Source organism: Rutilus rutilus (assembly GCF_951802725.1).
Source record: "Rutilus rutilus genome assembly, chromosome: 23".
Lineage (NCBI taxonomy): Eukaryota > Metazoa > Chordata > Actinopteri > Cypriniformes > Leuciscidae > Rutilus > Rutilus rutilus.
The window spans coordinates 25,995,321-26,013,737 of record NC_140233.1 but is presented as its reverse complement, the minus strand read 5'-3'; the positions used below and the strand labels follow the sequence as shown (position 1 = coordinate 26,013,737).

The window sequence follows — 18,417 nt, the reverse complement described above, 5'->3', positions numbered from 1 at the left end:
TGTGTGTGTGTGTGTATGTGTGTGTGTGAGGGGCACATTTTAAATGCACTCTTTGTACACAGTTTTTAATTTCGTTTGCTTTTGTTTGATGTGATTTAATGTCCACTGCTTTTAAAGTTGTGACAGGACAGTGGTTCTCAACCCCTCCCTTACACTAGGAGTGTTGATGGATTCAAATCTATAATTCTGCTTAATTTTGTGATTTCAGAGTTTTCAAGAACTGTGTGTACCAACAACAGTTGTTAATGGGATTGATCTTAAATTGGTCAGTTCCACAGTGGAGGTGTTGGTTAGGTTGGACCAAATTTCCACATTGTGTTTTGCTGTTCAAGTGGTGCATTGCACGTCCTATTTCCACATTTAAATGACATTTATTATAACTTATTTTAAATAAGCCATCTCTCTGGCCCTTTGAGAGTCAGCCGGCGCCCCCTACTGGCCCCCTGGTTCAGAACCACTGTTTATAGGGATTCAACCGTTCATTCATGAGTGTGCAAGAATGACGTTCAGTATCGTGAACTAATGACATCTGATGTTTTTTTGTTTTTGCTTTAATCAGTACATTTGTATACTCCTGCAGTTATATTTCTGTAAGATGTGCTGCTATATGAATAAAGATAGATATGAAGTTCTTTCCCTTGTGTCTTGTATGTTTTGCTATTGGTGTAAATTCCATACATAATTCTGACACACACATTTTGCACTATATGCACTTTTAATGACACTTCAGGTTCTATTAAACAATCAAAATATGAGTATGTCATATTGGGAAGATGAATATACTCTAAACTTGGTTAAGTTATTAAATTGACAAAATTATTTGGCAAACTCCAGCATTTCTCCAGTTTTATTGTATTATGCAAAGGCATAGGGGAAACAAAAGCTCACTGGAAATAAAGCATATGTTGACTACAATGTAATCAGTTATTAATATTTTGTTGGTTCTCCCTTGTTTTTGTGTACAGCATCCATTCTCCTGGGCATCGACTCAATAAACGTAACTTCTTCCCAATCCTCCTCGAGTTCTTCCCAAAGTTGAGCTTCATTGGAAGCCCTGCATGACTTCTCACAATTCAGCTTTATATAATTTCCCAAAGGTTCTCAGTGGAAACTGAGATTTCGAAACGCTGAGCATGAACACTTTCATTGTGCACAGCTTTGTTGCATGAGCATCATTATCATGTCTGGAAATACAAATTTGATCTCCAAACAAATCCTCCATATTTTGCTACATTGTGTTCAGCAGGATTCCCATGGATTGGCCCATTTTCAAAGTGCCAGCAACTTTATAGATCCTTCCAGCTCCAGTGTCCTCAATCCCATGATGTTTCCCATGCTGTGTGTAATGGAGCCATGCGTGTGTTTGGTGTGAAACACTCCAGTCGTCTCCTACGAACACACCCGACACCATCCAATGCTAGACTGGGACATGTTGACTTGTCAGATCTCTTGTCTTCCATATCCTTATGGTCTTTCAGCAGATAAAGCTAATAAATGGTTTCTTTACTGGTTCACGAGCTCTCAATCCAGCCTTAACTAGCCATTGGCTTCCAGTTGAAGATGAAGTGGAGGTTTTGAGGTCTCATGCAGGTCTTGGGAAGCTGTTTGAGGTGGTCCCACATTCAGGAGATTTTCCATCTTTCTGTCAATTTTCACAGCTCACTCGTTTCCTCACTTACTCGTTTCCTCACTTACTCGTTTCCTCATTTCTTCATTACCTTGTTTCTTCATTTACTCCTTTCCGCATTTCTTCATTTACTCCTTTCCTCATTTACTCTTTTCCTTGTTTCCTCATTTATTCGTTTCCTCACTTCCTCATTTCCTCATATCTTCATTTACTTGTTTCCTCATTTCCTCACTTACTCATTTCCTTTACTTACTCGTTTCCTCATTTCCTTGTCTCCTCACTTACTCGTTTCCTCACTTCCTCGTTTCCTCATTTCCTCACTTCCTCGTTTCCTCATTTCCTCACTTCCTCGTTTCCTCATTTCCTTGTCTCCTCACTTACTCATTTCCTAATTTCCTTGTTTCCTCATTTCGTCATTTCATTGCTCCTCACTTACTCGTTTCCTAATTTCCTTGTTTCCTAATTTCCTCGTTTCGTCATTTCATTGTCTCCTCACTTACTCGTTTCCTAATTTCCTTGTTTCCTCATTTCCTTGTCTCCTCACTTACTCGTTTCCTCATTTCCTTGTCTCCTCACTTACTCGTTTCCTAATTTCCTTGTTTCCTCGTTTCCTCATTTCCTTGTCTCCTCACTTACTCGTTTCCTCATTTACTCGTTTTTTTCCTCATTTACTCGTTTTCTCGTTTACTCATTTCCTTGTTTCCTCACTTACTCGTTTCCTAATTTCCTTGTTTCCTCACTTACTCGTTTCCTCACTTCCTCATTTCCTCGTTTTCTCGTTTCCTCATTTACTCATTTCCTTGTTTCCTCATTTACTCACTTCCTTGTTTCCTCATTTCCTTGTTTCCTCATTTCCTCGTTTCCTCATTTCCTTGTTTCCTCGTTTCCTCATTTCCTCGTTTCCTTGTATCCTCACTTACTCGTTTCCTAATTTCCTTGTTTCCTCACTTACTCGTTTCCTCACTTCCTCATTTCCTCGTTTCCTCATTTCCTTGTATCCTCACTTACTCGTTTCCTAATTTCCTTGTTTCCTCACTTACTCGTTTCCTCACTTCCTCATTTCCTTGTTTCCTCATTTACTCACTTCCTTGTTTCCTCACTTCCTCGTTTCCTCATTTCCTCGTTTCCTCATTTCCTTGTATCCTCATTTACTCGTTTCCTCATTTCCTTGTATCCTCACTTACTCGTTTCCTAATTTCCTTTTTTCCTCACTTACTCGTTTCCTAATTTACTTGTTTCCTCATTTCCTCGTTTCCTAATTTACTTGTTTCCTCACTTACTCGTTTCCTAATTTCCTTGTTTTCTCATTTACTCGTTTCCTCATTTCCTCACTTCCTCATTTACTCGTTTCCTCACTTCCTCATTTCCTCACTTCCTTGTTTCCTCATTTCCTCGTTTCTTCATTTCCTCATTTACTCGTTTCCTTGTTTACTCATTTACTCGTTTCCTCGCTCCTCCAGCCTGTGGAAACCGATCAAAGAAAGCCATCCTGAAGGACATCTCAGTTCTCTAACTGCACCGTGAGGTATGAGGGAACAAGCATAGATGGATCCTTAGCTGCCTCTGAAATCCCACAATCCTGTGTGCTCCATTTCCTGAACGTTCAGCTGAAAAATAAAGATGGCGTCTGAAATTTCAGGTTGGTGGCCAGTTTGTGTGTAAAGTGCACATTTTGACCAATTTTTTCCCCCACTCTTGATGACATTTCTAGTGAGAAGTTAGTATTGTAGTAATTAAATATCGAGTTGGTTGTCACCAAAGCTCTCTGTTTTGTTATCGATCATTAAATCGTCACGCTGCCTCAGAAGTCTGTCTGAAATCAGTTTCGTGAGGATCTTCCCGAGGAGGTACGAGGGTCCACAGGTGTTTCCTATGCTGAAGTCTTTCCTGTCGCACACATATATTCTCCTCCCACGTCACATATATCACAATAATTACTTTTTGTTTGTTACATTTTTCATGAAATTTGTTTTATTGATGTTTCAATGTAATTTAAATTGGCATTTTTGATGATGATGGCTTTTTCTGTCAAGACTGTTTTTGAAAAACATTCAGATTGCACGCACACACACTCACTCACACTCACACACTAGTTGTTCAGGTTATACAAAATAAGAGGGGTCATAAAAATTACATTGCAACGGAATAAACTGTTTCACATAACAGATGTTTATATGTAGTCCACAAGACAATAACTACATGAACCAGTGTACATTCACTGATGCTCAAGCAGGAATCATGATGCATGGGGGTGTAAACTTTTGCAATTGAATGATTGAGGTAAATTGTACTTATTTTGTAGTTTAACTTTGGAAGAGCAGATTTTATGCAAGTAAAACCATCATTGCAGAAACCTTCCTTTAGGGATGTCCTCATTTGTACATCTGGTATAAAAATAAAGTTATAATAAAGTAATTAAAGTTTTTTTTTTACTTTTTGTGTGATGGGTAGGTTTAAGGGTAGGGTTAGTGTGTGTGTGTGTGTGTGTGTGTGTGTGTGTGTGTGTGATGGGTAGGTTTAGGGGTCGGGTTAGTGTGTGTGATGGGTAGGTTTAGGGGTTGGGTTATTGTGTGTGTGTGTGATGGGTAGGTTTAGGGGTTGGGTTATTGTGTGTGCGTGTGATGGGTAGGTTTAGGGGTCGGGTTAGTGTGTGTGTGTGACGGGTAGGTTTAGGGGTTGGGTTAGTGTGTGTGTGATGGGTAGGTTTAGGGGTCGGGTTAGTGTGTGTGTGATAGTTTAGGGGTTGGGTTATTATGTGTGTGTGATGGGTAGGTTTAGGGGTCGGGTTAGTGTGTGTGTGTGTGTGACGGGTAGGTTTAGGGGTTGGGTTAGTGTGTGTGTGTGACGGGTAGGTTTAGGGGTTGAGTTAGTGTGTGTGTGTGTGTGTGTGTGTGACGGGTAGGTTTAGGGGTTGGGTTAGTGTGTGTGTGATGGGTAGGTTTAGGGGTCGGGTTAGTGTGTGTGTGTGTGTGTGTGTGACGGGTAGGTTTAGGGGTCGGGTTAGTGTGTGTGTGTGTGTGTGTGTGACGGGTAGGTTTAGGGGTTGGGTTAGTGTGTGTGTGTGTGTGACGGGTAGGTTTAGGGGTTGGGTTAGTGTGTGTGTGTGACGGGTAGGTTTAGGGGTTGGGTTAGTGTGTGTGTGATGGGTAGGTTTAGGGGTCGGGTTAGTGTGTGTGTGATAGTTTAGGGGTTGGGTTATTATGTGTGTGTGATGGGTAGGTTTAGGGGTCGGGTTAGTGTGTGTGTGTGTGTGTGACGGGTAGGTTTAGGGGTTGGGTTAGTGTGTGTGTGATGGGTAGGTTTAGGGGTCGGGTTAGTGTGTGTGTGTGATGGGTAGGGTTAGTATAAGGGGACAGAATATACAGTTTGTACAGTATAAAAACCATTACATCTATGGAGAGTCCCCACAAAGATAGCGAGCCAGACGTGTGTGTGTGTGTGTGGTTCAGATATAAAGAGGTTGGGCTACATTAGTTTGACACACAGCTTTATATCAGTTGCTGCACACTCTCCCTCTGACGTCATCGCGCGTTATCAGCATCGCGTCAGACTAAAGCACTGATGACAATGATGAAGATGATGTAAACACACAAACTCACTCAGTGCTGCTGAGACACACACACACACGCGCTGACTCTCTTCTTCGGGTGAAGCACAGGTTGCCGCGGGTCAAGCAGATTATTGGGTAAATGGATTGTGACGTCAGGGTTTAGCACGCGTCGCGTTGCCTCGACGCACAGCAGACGCGCGCTCCTCCAGCACACACACACACACACCAGCATGAGCCCGAGGACCGCGAGCTGAAAGCACGAACACCGCAGATCATGGCCGCGTTTCTGGAGGTAAGAGCCAAAAGCGTGCGATGCTGCGTTTAACGCGTCTCTAGAGATGCGCGTCAGATCAAGACACCGCGTTTGAGGTGTGGTTCGCCACTGTGTGTAGCCTACACAAACTAGGAAATAATTCATATTTCTCATCAGGTCTATGTGATGAAAGTCTCAATGTACATAAATAGAACCGGGTTGCGCGAGCGGGTGTGTGTGTTGACAAGGACACGCCATTGGTTAGATCGGTTTAAAGTAATCATATATATATATACATATACATACATATGTAGCTAAATAAAATAAATAAATAAACATAAATCAGCCATGATTTACTCACCCGCAAGTCTTCAGTAGAACAGGAAAGGAAGTTTGTTCTTTTCAATACAGTGAAAGCAAGAGGACTAGGCTGTCAAGCTCCAAAATGGATAAAATTACCATTTTAGTTTATATTATAAGACCGATGCGCTATATTGTAATTCTGCCTGAATTATCAACAAGCACGTGAAGACAATTTCTGATGACAGTATCTGTGTGTGGAGATTCTGCTTATTATGAGTTATGGTCACATCAGCTCCATTGTCTATTATTAATAGTGAAGCTCAGCTCACACTGAAGACAGTCGAGCAACTTTCTGGTGGTCAAATTTCAGTGTTCAACTTAAAATCTTTTGCACTCGTGCAAAATTCCAGATTGTGTGGATTCACTCTTAAAAATAAAGGGTCTTTATCAGCATCAATGGTTCCATGAACAACTTTTAACATCAATGGAACCTTTCTATTCCACAAAAGGTTAATTTTAGGTTATTTCAAAGATTAAAACGTTCTTCTCACACACACACACACACACACACACACACACACACTGAAAGGTTCGTTGTGGAACCAGAATTGGTTCTGCGTTATAAAAAGATGTGTTATAATAGAGTTTTGATCTGGCAGATATCCGATGACAGCAAGGGGCACGAACTGAGTCTCTTCTGTGTGCCGAAACACTACGAGGAGGATCTGGACAGTGTCATTATACCCAACGGCCTCATTAAGGACAGGTATGTATAATCAGTACATGTGTGTCTTTAACTCTGAGTTGTATGGTTGTTGTGGTGACATTGGGAAGTGTTCATTTGTGTTGTGACCGGTGATTGCCCTGGATAGTAAAAGAGCCCTGTGTTCCCCCATAGGGTTAGTTAATGATGTTAGCGCAATAGCAGAGGCATGTGATTTGAATTGGCTTTCCCATTCATTTGTTTAACAAATTTCCCCATGAATCTCTTGACTGTCATTATTGGCATGGCTTCAGCCAGCTTTAATGAAAGCATTAATGTCAGAATACTCCAGCCTTCAGTTTTGATCTTCTCTGCAGGACTGAGCGCTTGGCCAGAGATATCGTTCGGGACATGGGCGGACATCATATCGTGGCTCTTTGCGTTCTGAAAGGAGGGTATAAGTTCTTCGCAGACCTGATGGATTACATCAAGACACTGAATCAAAACAGTGATAAGTCTGTGCCAATGACTGTGGATTTCATTAGGCTGAAGAGCTACTCGGTGAGTGCCAGGTCTACCGCAGTCATTCACTCCATCACTGAGCCTCACACAGTCATGTTTAACACTGACCAGAGTCTGCCTTATATTATTATATATGGAGCATTTTATTAGTAGCTTGTGCATTTGGCGTGTGCCTTATAAGAATGATAAGGGTTAAATTAAATACAACTTAAAGGTGCAGTATGCGATTTCTGAGAAACGCTTTACAACACAGCGGGCGTGTTGCGGGAGGAGAGAGAGTGAGCCAATCAGCAGTAGGGGGCGTGTCCACATATGATGGGGGAGGAGAGAGAGTGAGCCAATCAGCAGTAGGGGGCGTGTCCACTCGTGATGGGGAGGAGACAGAGCCAATCAGCAGTAGGGGGCGTGTCCACTCGTGATGGTGGAGGAGAGATAGTGAGCCAATTAGCAGTAGGGGGCGTGTCCACTCATGGGGGAGGAGACAGAGCCAATCAGCAGTAGGGGAGAGAGAGTGAGCCAATCAGTAGTAGGGGGCGTGTCCACTCGTGATGGGAGAGGAGAGAGAGTGAACCAATCAGCAGTAGGGGGCATGTCCACATATGATGGGGGAGGAGAGAGAGTGAGCCAATCAGCAGTAGGGGGCATGCCCACATCTGATGGGGGAGGAGAGAGAGTGAGCCAATCAGTAGTAGGGGGCGTATCCACTCATGATGGGAGAGAGAGTGAGCCAATCAGCAGTAGGGGGCATGTCCACATATGATGGGGGAGGAGAGAGAGTGAGCCAATCAGCAGTAGGGGGCGTGTCCACATATGATGGGGGAGGAGAGAGAGTGAGCCAATCAGCAGTAGGGGGCGTGTCCACTCGTGATGGGGAGGAGACAGAGCCAATCAGCAGTAGGGGGCATGTCCACTCGTGATGGTGGAGGAGAGATAGTGAGCCAATTAGCAGTAGGGGGCGTGTCCACATATGATGGGGGAGGAGAGAGAGTGAGCCAATCAGCAGTAGGGGGCGTGTCCACTCGTGATGGGAGAGGAGAGAGAGTGAGCCAATCAGCAGTAGGGGGCATGTCCACATATGATGGGGGAGGAGAGAGAGAGAGCCAATCAGCAGTAGGGGGTGTGTCCACATATGATGGGGGAGGAGAGAGAGTGAGCCAATCAGCAGTAGGGGGTGTGTCCACATATGATGGGGGAGGAGAGATGGCTGAGAGACATTACAAAAGAGAGTATTTCAGAGGATATCACAGGTTACGATCAGGCGAGAGCTTTAGGATCCGCGTTAACATTAGAAAAGCTCTCCAGCGCTGGAGGGAAAGGCCTGAGAACGGACGCCAAGGTGAGGTTGTTTCTTCTCCATATGTGAGTTTACTACTGCTGATTGGTACATATGTGAGCTACTACATTGGTTTTACTGTGATTCGTAGAACTAAGATATGCTGTTGTTGTAATGTTAGCTCTAGTAACAGGACAGGTTTGAGTCACTGCTTGTCTGGAGCTGCAGGAGACTAACAACCAACTCTTGCTTGTATACTGTAGTTTACTGTAGTTTACTGTAGTTTGTCATCTTCGCTTTATTTTTCACGAAGCATTATTTTACTACAGCAATGATAGAGACATCCACTCTTGAATCGTGTTTGTGCAGTTTGGGGGCGGAGCAATGAAGGGAGGGGTGTGTTTGTTTGGGTTGATCTGAATTCGCTCACTGCGCCTTTAAAGGAGCCGTTTGCCTACAAATGACAATTGTCATCATTTCTCACGTCACTCCAAACCTTCTGAGCAGCACAAAAGATATTTTGAAACACAATTAAACTGTTTTTTGTTCATTCAGTAATGGACAATTTTCATTGTGTGGAACACTGAGACAAAGATCTCCTTTTGACGGCCATTGCTCACTTTAAGAGTGTTTAAAGTTGCAAAGGAATGGAAGTTGTGACAGATCTTTTCGTGATGTGTAACGGGTTATTGAAAATCAAATAAAAATAAAACATACATACATATATATGACAGTGCTGCCCACAAAAATGATGCAGATCTGATTGTAAGAAAGGGACAGAGTTTAAACTGAATAAATGACAGGAGAAGATCAAGTTATGACGTTTTAATTCAATTCTGAAAATTCTATCCATTTTCATACAGTATATTAGAATTGAGTGATGCCTGAATTCTTACTAGCTTTTAAAATGATTGAATTTTAGATTTAGTGTTTTCTGTTAAGACAAAATACTGTGTAATTTACTAGCATTTACCAATTTTTATAATTTAATGACCATAATATGGAAGTAATCATTGGCTTATCGGTATTGTATCCATAGTATAACTATCAGTTAATGCTACAGAAAAGTAGTTCCAGCTCAAAGGAATAATTCCACGCTTTAAAGCTCAAATAACACACAGTGTTTAGTGCAGTTTACTGAAGTCTGTCACGTTACTGAGCGCATGTTGATCAGTCTTCAAACCTGTAACACTGACTGAAAGTGTTCATTTCTGATGTGATTTCCTCCAGAACGACCAGTCTACAAACTGTGTGAAGGTTATCGGAGGAGACGAGCTATCGGCTCTTTCTGGAAAAGTGAGTCTGAACCTTCCACACTCTTTTCTTTATTTTATACGGAGCATTTTGTGTTCTTAAAAGAAGTCTCTTCTGTTCACCAAGGCTGCGTTTATCTGATCAAAAATACAGTAAAAACAGTGAAATATTGTTACATTGTAAATCAGCTGTTTTCTGTGTGAATTTATAATAAAGTGTAATTTATTCCTGTGATCAAACTTACTCCAGTCTTCAGTGTCACATGATCCTTCACAAATCATTATCATGATGATCTGATGATCAAGAAACATTTATGATTATTATCAATGTTGAAAACGGTTCATGTGCTTCAGATTTTAGTGGAAACTGTGATAAAACATTTTCTGGATTTGATGGATAGAAAAAAATCATTTTTTGTAACATTATAATGTCTTTACGGTCACTTTTGATCAGTTTAATGCATCATTGCTGAAGCAGACGTATAAATTAATAAATTGTACTGAGCACAAACTTTTGAACAGTCGTGTAAATGCTTTTTGAAATGTGGTCTGATTGTTAGTTTGTCTTCTTTCTCTCCTCACAGAATGTGCTCATAGTTGAGGTGAGGTTCAGGTTTTGCTATAGTTCATGTCATGTGACACGTGTGCTGTGAGAAACAGATGCTGATCCTCTTTTGTGCCTCAGGACATTGTCGAGACGGGAAGAACTATGGAAACGCTGCTCAAACTATTAAATGAATACCATCCTAAAATGGTGAAAGTTGTCAGGTGAGGCGGAAACATCTGAGGTGCAAATCGAGAGAACAGTCGTCTTCTAAACATATTTTAGACATGCGTGTATTCAGTAAATTTAACATTTAATGCCAGTTCACACCAAAGATGATATAATTATAATGATAAAGGTATAGTCGTTTTAAATATAAAATAATAGAGTTACACAGCAATAACGATAACGGCACACAGGAACGGTTTTATCCAGCTGATGATGAACGATATAAACACTGACAGCCAATCAGAATCAGTCCTGCTTTAACGAGCTCGAGCATTTAAAGAGACAGAAGACAGTCCTGAATAAATGAACGATATCTTCCGCTGGTGTGGACGCTCATATAGTTCTCGTTCTTGGTGTGAACGGGTCTTTAAAGATGTTTCTTAATGGTTAAATGGCTTCTTACTGGGCATTAGTGTTTAAAATAAGATCCTTCTTTTTATCTAATATATCCCACAATACTGAGTTCAGTGTCGTTTCTTTGCAGTTTACTGGTGAAAAGGACACCCAGGAGCTCAGGATACCGTCCCGACTGTGAGTTGTGTTTCTCATCGTGGGTTTGTATTGGATATTATGATCATTTTGTGCTTAATCCACATCACTCGGAGAAATAAAACACCCTGCGTTTACGTCGGACACATTAGACACGCACTCAACGCTCATCTGTTACGCAATGCTTTTAGACCGAAAGCTGATAAGCTCTTTATATCCATCCATCCTCGAGCACAAACGTCTCTCTCTCTCTCGCTCTTGACTTCCACTGTCGAGCTGAAGTGTGTGTTATCATGAAGACGAGGAGTCCTCACACTCGCTCCTGTTCTGCTCTGCTGATGTCCTCTATGCAGGACACGAGGGCTGTTCACACGCTGATGATAAACTGCGACTACTGTAGAAAAATGAATGGAATCGTAATCGTTGACGTCAAAGGTTGAGTGTCAAATCAGACACGTGACAGTTCGCCTGGACACAACACACACTAGATTACATTAAATAAATATGGGTGCGCATGCAGGACCTGTCAAGAACATATGTAAACCCATTATATATATATATATATATATATATATATATATATATATATATATATATATATATATATATATATATATATGTATATATATTACAAAAGTTTTAGATCGGTAAGATTTTTTAGGTTTTTAAAAGAAGTCTCTTCTGCTCACCAAGGCTGCATTTATTTGATAAAAAAAAAACAAAAAAACAACAACAACAGTAATATTGTGAAATATTATGACAATTTAAAATGACTGTTTTCTATTTTAATATATTTTAAAATGTAATTTATTCCTGTGATCAAAGCTGAATGTTCAGCATCATTACTCCAGTCTTCAGTGTCACATGATCCTTCAGAAATCATTCTCATATGATGCTCAAGAAACATTCGTTATTATTTTCAATGTTGAAAACGGTTGTGTACAAATTATTTTCAAAATTCTTTGATGAATAGAAAGTTCAAAAGAACAGCATTTATTTAAAATAATATAAATGTCTTTACTGTAAGTTACTTTTGATCAGTTTAACTCATCCTTGATGAATAAAAGTATTGATTTATTTTATTTATTTCCCCAAAAAATAAAAGTAAAATTCTTACTGACCCCAAACTTTTGAACGGTAGTGTTTAATGTTACAAAAGATTTAGATTTCAGATAAATGCTGTTCTTTTGAACTTTCTATTCATCATAGCATCATGAAATACAAATGTAAAAAACTGTTTTCAACATTGATAATCATAAATGTTTCTTGATCATCAAATCATCATATTAGAGTGATTTCTGAATGATCATGTGACACTGAAGACTGGAGTAATGATGCTGAAAATACAGCTTTGATCACAGGAATAAATTACACTTTACTGTATATTCACATAGAAAACAGCTGATTTACATTATACTAATATTTCACAATATTACTGGTTTTGTTTGTATTTTTAATCAAATAAATGCAGCCTTGGTGAGCAGAAGAGACTTCTTTTAAAAACATTAAAAATCTTACCGATCTAAAACTTTTGACCGGTAGTGTGTGTATATATATATATATATATATATATATATAATTTTTATATATTTTTTATGTGCTTAATTGTCATTAAAATAATATTATATATTTCTAAATATAAATTTAATTCATATTATAATTAATATTTTTTTATATATTTTTTGGAATGTGCTTAATGTGCTGAAAATAATGCGTAACATCTAATGCGCGAAATTCGTCCCGGTGTGAACAGGCCTTTAGTTTTCTTCTTGCTGAATATACTTTAGTTTCCCCCTCTCTTCGCATGCATGTTTAAATGTCTTGTATTCTTCTTTCAGACACTGGATTTGAAGTTCCTGACAAGTTCCTGGTGGGATATGCTTTAGACTACAATGAATATTTCAGGGATTTGAGTGTGAGTGTTTAGTCCTGTTCCTTTCTGGTTTAATGTTTTAAATGCACAATGCATAACCAGTCAGTCTGTCTGACCAGTCTCTCTGTTTCTCTTTATATCTTTCAGCATATCTGTATATTAAGTGACAGCGCGAAAGAGAAATATAAAGTATGATACGACACCGAGTGCCGGATGCACCGACACAAAGATCACTGTGAACCTTTCTTCTGATTGTGAACTTATGTTTGATCATGCCATCTGAAATGAATAATGAACTCCTGAAACACAGATTCCCAAAGATAAATGCGAGAGAGAAAATGTTTTTTGTTAAGAATAGTTGATAGTTAATCTCATTTTAAGTGTGATTTACTGCTGAAGATGATGGGACTTGCCATACACTTTCTGATTGTTTGACCTGAGGCCTTAGATTAACTGATGTTGATTTTATGTTTTAAGTTTAGGTTTAGAGCTCAGAGGTGGTGAAGTTACTCATTGTTAGCTAGTTATTGTCATTAATTATATATTATCTAGATTTTGACTCCAGAATATACGCACACACTGAAACTGAGAAAATTGTTGTGCAGCTGTCATGAAAGATTTGCTATGATTATTATTATTTTTTGGATCACCACATAAAATAACACTGACAATGATATTGTTATCATTATTATTAGTATTATTATTATCTGTCCTGGTTGTTTTCTATGCATGTTAATGTGAAAACTGTCCAATAAGATGAGGTGTATGATTGTGTGAGTAATATTTACATGTAAGTTATACTGTCACCAAAACTCTGCAAATTGCTGAAGAGAGCTGTTATGAAAGAGAAAAAAAGTCACTTAAAGGAAACTAAGCAATAAAGTAATGTACAAAGGTCTATGCGGTTTTATTTTTTACGAGTTTTCAAATCGACATTTATTTAAACAAAGCTAATGGTCATTATGGGGGAAACAATCTCAAATGTGAGTTAAATGTCATGTGTTGTTTCGTGTTGTGAGTTTTAATATCTATTGTACCTCAAGTAAATAAGTGTTGACTAACCATTAGGAGAAAGTCGAAGTCTTGTTTGAAGCGTTAATGGCCGTTAATTAATATTGTACGAAAGTTTGCAACAAAGTCCAGTCGGCGCTCAAAAGACTCACAAATATCTGTGAAATATCACGACGGCTTTTTATCTTACTAACATTTATTTGCAGGCTAAGTCGTTTTGTTTAAATCTATTAATTACAACGATTTGTACATGAGACAGAAGGGAAATGTCCATAACATTATTAAGAAGGCAATCAAAAAACCTTTGGCTGTAATCGTAAAGGCTGATTGGTCCATCCTGATCAACGCTGAGAAAAGTAACGGGTACCACGTGACATGTGCTACGTTTGTGATTTTTTTCATTGAATACCGTTGAGACTCACCAAACTATGAGAAAAACTCCACATGTTGTTGATTTGAGATGTTAGGAGAATTTATTAATCTTTAAGTAATTTTTTTTAAAAACAAGACCACTGTATTTTCATTTGTGTATATGGTATTTTGTTAGGAAAAATTAAAACATATCACTCTTTTTGCAAAGATAAATCCTAAAGGTAAATTATTATTTTACGAGTGGATAAATTAGACAAATAAACTTTAATATAAGTCACAAGTAAATAAAATAAAGTTTTTATTTAAATACATCGCACCTGGCCAATCAGAGACGTTCAGGTCGCTAAGACCCGCCCACTTGCGTGACGCAATGTTGTGTTTCCGGAAGTGGTCCAGCCGGATTATCGCAACGTGAATTTGCTGTTACCGAAATTTCATTGAGAAGTTGAATGAGATATTTTATTTGAAAACAATCATTCCGCGATGGCAGCTCTTAAATACGCCGGAATGGATGATACAGACAGTGAAGACGAGCTTCCTCCCGGCTGGGAAGAGAGATCCACGACAGACGGATGGGTTTATTATGCCAAGTGAGTGTTAGAGACGAGCGCGCGCGTTCACACTGTTCGTCAGTGCTAATAATGACTGTATAGAGTATCATTGATGAGATTTATAGAAGCACTGACAGACACATGATATTTTCATAACTCGTTTCAGCCATGAGGAAATGAAGACTCAGTGGGAGCATCCCAAAACTGGGAAGAAGAAGCGCTGTGCTGGAGGTTTGAGGATTGATTTATGAACAATAACTGATCATCTCAACGTCATAACTGTATTAAAATATCTCAACGTTATTAATACACTCTAATGAAGTGTGCAGAGCTCTCAGAAGAGAGTTTTGATATGCAATGAGGATAAATCAATGATGAAGTCACTTATTTATTGTATTATTTCCAGCTTTGCCATATGGATGGGAGCAAGAGACCGATGATAAAGGCCAGATCATCTATGTTGAGTGAGTTCAATCAGTCATATTATATATTATAGTTTCCCTTCAGACAGATTTGTCTCTCAGCTTTTAGGCTAATTAATAATAAATTAATTGGTAACACTATTCAATAAGGTTTCATTCAATAACATAAACTAACATTGAGCAGTACATTTTTATGATGCATTATTTATTAATCTTTGTTAATGATTGGTAATAAAACACAGCTGTTCATGTTAGCTCAATTCAGTAAAATAATAAATAAACAAAGACAGCCTTTTGATTTTAATAATGTATTAGTAAATGTTGAAATTAACATTAACTGAGATAATATAATTCTTTAGAAATATTGTTCATGTTTACTAATGTATTTCACTTATGAAACCTTTAAAAAAAGCGTTACAAACTAATTTTAATACACTTGACAAATACATTTTTAGATAAATGCACACTAAATATTTTAAACATTTTCTTCTTGACTTAATTAAACTTGAACACAAGCAAATACATACAGAGATATTACAATAAGTACAGAAATAAATGAACAAACAAATAATATAAAGGTTTTAGATGTCAAATAAATAAATAAAGAGAAGTTTTTAGAAATGATTTTGTAGTTATGTTTGTATATTTAATTATCATATATTATATATAATAAAATGGATTATAATATTCAGAATATGGTATTTTTTCAGAAAAAAGGCAGTCATAAAAAATCATAGAGGAAACTCTGGTGATCTGGACAATAACTCACACCTGAATAATAATGACAGTAATAAACTTCGATACAAGTTAAAATAGAGGAGTTTTTATTTATATCCAATCAGAGACGTTCAGGACGCTAAGCCCCGCCCATTTCACAACCACATTTGTTTAATTATAATTTTGTTCAGCACGTTTTCTCTGTGATAAGATGTTATATGAAGCAGTCTACTGCACTGGTGTTGTGTAACTGTGTGTTGTGCTGCTGAACTCTCCTCTCAGCCACATCAACAAGCGGCGCACGTACTTCGACCCGCGGCAGGCCTTCACCGTGGAGGACGTGCAGCTGAAGCCCAAGCGCTTCGACGGGAACAGCTCGGCTCTGGAGGTGCTGCACGGCCGAGACCTGTCCGACCGCCTGGTGCTCGTCACGGGGGCCAACAGCGGCATCGGTGAGTCAGGCCGCATCACAGCCGCGTCACAGCCGAGTCACAGCCACATCACAGCCGTGTTTAAGCCCTTTAAACATCACAGCCGCATCACAGCCGTGTTAAACCCTTTAAACATCACAGCCGCGTCACAGCCGCATCACAGCCGTGTTTAAGCCCTTTAAACATCACAGCCGCGTCACAGCCGCATCACAGCCATGTTTAAACCCTTTAAACATCACAGCCGCGTCACAGCCGCGTCACAGCCGCATCACAGCCGTGTTTAAGCCCTTTAAACATCACAGCCGCGTCACAGCCGCATCACAGCCATGTTTAAACCCTTTAAACATCACAGCCGCGTCACAGCCGCGTCACAGCCGCATCACAGCCGCATCACAGCCGTGTTTAAACCCTTTAAACATCACAGCCGCGTCACAGCCGCGTCACAGCCGCATCACAGCCGTGTTTAAACCCTTTAAACATCACAGCCGCGTCACAGCCGCATCACAGCCGTGTTTAAGCCCTTTAAACATCACAGCCGCGTCACAGCCGCGTCACAGCCGCATCACAGCCGTGTTTAAACCCTTTAAACATCACAGCCGCGTCACAGCCGCATCACAGCCGTGTTTAAGCCCTTTAAACATCACAGCCGCGTCACAGCCGCGTCACAGCCGCATCACAGCCGTGTTTAAACCCTTTAAACATCACAGCCGCGTCACAGCCGCATCACAGCCGTGTTTAAGCCCTTTAAACATCACAGCCGCGTCACAGCCGCATCACAGCCGTGTTTAAACCCTTTAAACGTCACAGCCGTGTTTAAACAGCCGCATCACAGCTATTTAAACCCTTTAAACATCACAGCCGCATCACAGCCATGTTTAAACCCTTTAAAGGGGTGGTATAATGGCCTTTTCACAAGATGTTAAATAAGTCTGTGATGTCCCCAGAGTGTGTGAGTGAAGTTTTAGCTCAAAATACCCCACAGATATTTTTATATAGCATGTTAAAATTGTCACTTTTTGAGGGTGAGCAAAAACGCACCTTTTCCTGTCTGTCCCTTTAAATGCAAATGAGCTCCTGCTCCCTGCACAGGGGGCGGAGCTTAAAGAGCTTCAGGAGCTCCTGTGTGTGTGTGTGTGCAGACACACTGAAATTTCTTAGCCTTTTATGTTCAAACCGGAGTCGGATAGTGATGGAGAGACTCAAGAAGAAGAAGTGACAACATGTAGAAGCAACAGGACGTTTCTGAATGTTAAGTTGATGAATTTATGCAGCTGATGTGGAGTTAACTACCTTCCAGTCATTGATTAGCATATTCTGTCATGATCATCTATAAATCTCAGGGGGCGGGGCTTATGTAAATTTTAGGGTTAGTGATCGTTAGCTCGTTGTAGTCTCTACCAGCCGTTTGTTGTAGTCCTTAAAAAGCTATTTATTTTAAAGAAAATCTCCCTTTGCTTTGAACTTTGAGCGTTGTAACTTCACAGATGTTGTTTATGCTCAAACAGCAACATTACACACTAACTACAGTTAGAAAAGTCAAATCATAATCAACCACCCTTTTAAACACCAGCACAGGCTGAGCGGTGCAGTGCAGGGTTTGTCCAGCAGGAGGCGCTGCAGGATCAGTTATTTGCTCAACATTAGCCCTGATATGAGCAGACAAATGAATGTTATTGTGAATATTTAATAATTCATCTGAAGAATTATCAAAGCAACTTCAGACATGTAATAATTCAACACCGTTATAGGAGTCCTCACATCTGTGTTATTAATTACTTTAAAAAAGAAAGAAAATTCAGCCGAACAGAAGCACATATTTCAGTCAGTGCATTAATGACATGAGATGCTGTTTCACTGGTGGATTCTGGTGTTATCTTTACGTTTATTTGATTTTACTTTACTTGTATACAACTATAATTACTAAAGAAATTAATTTCTTGTTATTCAAGAAGAATGCATTAAGTTAATCAAAAGTGACAGTGAAGACATTTATAAAGTTACAGAAGATTATATTTCAAATAAATAATGTTCTTTTGAACTTTCGATTCATCAGATATTCCTGTAAAGTGTAAAGCATCACAGTTTCCACGAAAACATGAATCAGCTCAACTGATTTTAGCATAAATAATAATCATAAATGTTTCTTGATCATCATTTAAATGATTTTTGAAGCATCTGAAGATTTTAATGATGCTGAAAATCCAGCTTTTGATCACAGGAATAAATTACACTTTACTATATATTCACATAATAGTAATACAATTTTTATGTTCAGTTTTCATTTTAATTTAAGTT

At 39.3% G+C, this 18,417-nt stretch overlaps 2 protein-coding genes across 2 annotated transcripts in view; both read left to right on the top strand.

Moving 5' to 3' along the window:
• The first annotated feature begins 5,209 nt into the window (after nucleotides 1-5,209).
• hprt1l (hypoxanthine phosphoribosyltransferase 1, like) lies at nucleotides 5,210-13,516 on the top strand. Its single transcript, XM_084397605.1, has 9 exons — nucleotides 5,210-5,469; nucleotides 6,393-6,499; nucleotides 6,814-6,997; nucleotides 9,462-9,527; nucleotides 10,069-10,086; nucleotides 10,170-10,252; nucleotides 10,741-10,787; nucleotides 12,584-12,660; nucleotides 12,766-13,516. The coding sequence occupies exons 1-9, from the start codon at nucleotides 5,452-5,454 to the stop codon at nucleotides 12,811-12,813; spliced, it is 648 nt and encodes a 215-aa protein (XP_084253731.1). The 5' UTR covers nucleotides 5,210-5,451; the 3' UTR covers nucleotides 12,814-13,516.
• An 845-nt stretch (nucleotides 13,517-14,361) lies between these two features.
• wwox (WW domain containing oxidoreductase) overlaps nucleotides 14,362-18,417 on the top strand; it is a 249,186-nt gene continuing 245,130 nt past the window's right edge. The window contains exons 1-4 of the mRNA XM_084397772.1: nucleotides 14,362-14,591; nucleotides 14,719-14,783; nucleotides 14,959-15,016; nucleotides 15,974-16,143. Of these exons, the coding sequence (XP_084253898.1) occupies nucleotides 14,485-14,591; nucleotides 14,719-14,783; nucleotides 14,959-15,016; nucleotides 15,974-16,143 (400 nt within the window). The 5' untranslated portion in view covers nucleotides 14,362-14,484. The remainder of the gene's footprint in view (nucleotides 14,592-14,718; nucleotides 14,784-14,958; nucleotides 15,017-15,973; nucleotides 16,144-18,417) is intronic.

Coding starts and splice junctions, on each gene's coding strand:
- hprt1l (XM_084397605.1), top strand. Junction 6,998..9,461: donor TTAGGCTGAAGAGCTACTCG/GTGAGTGCCAGG, acceptor GATTTCCTCCAG/AACGACCAGTCTACAAACTG. Junction 12,661..12,765: donor AATATTTCAGGGATTTGAGT/GTGAGTGTTTAG, acceptor TATATCTTTCAG/CATATCTGTATATTAAGTGA.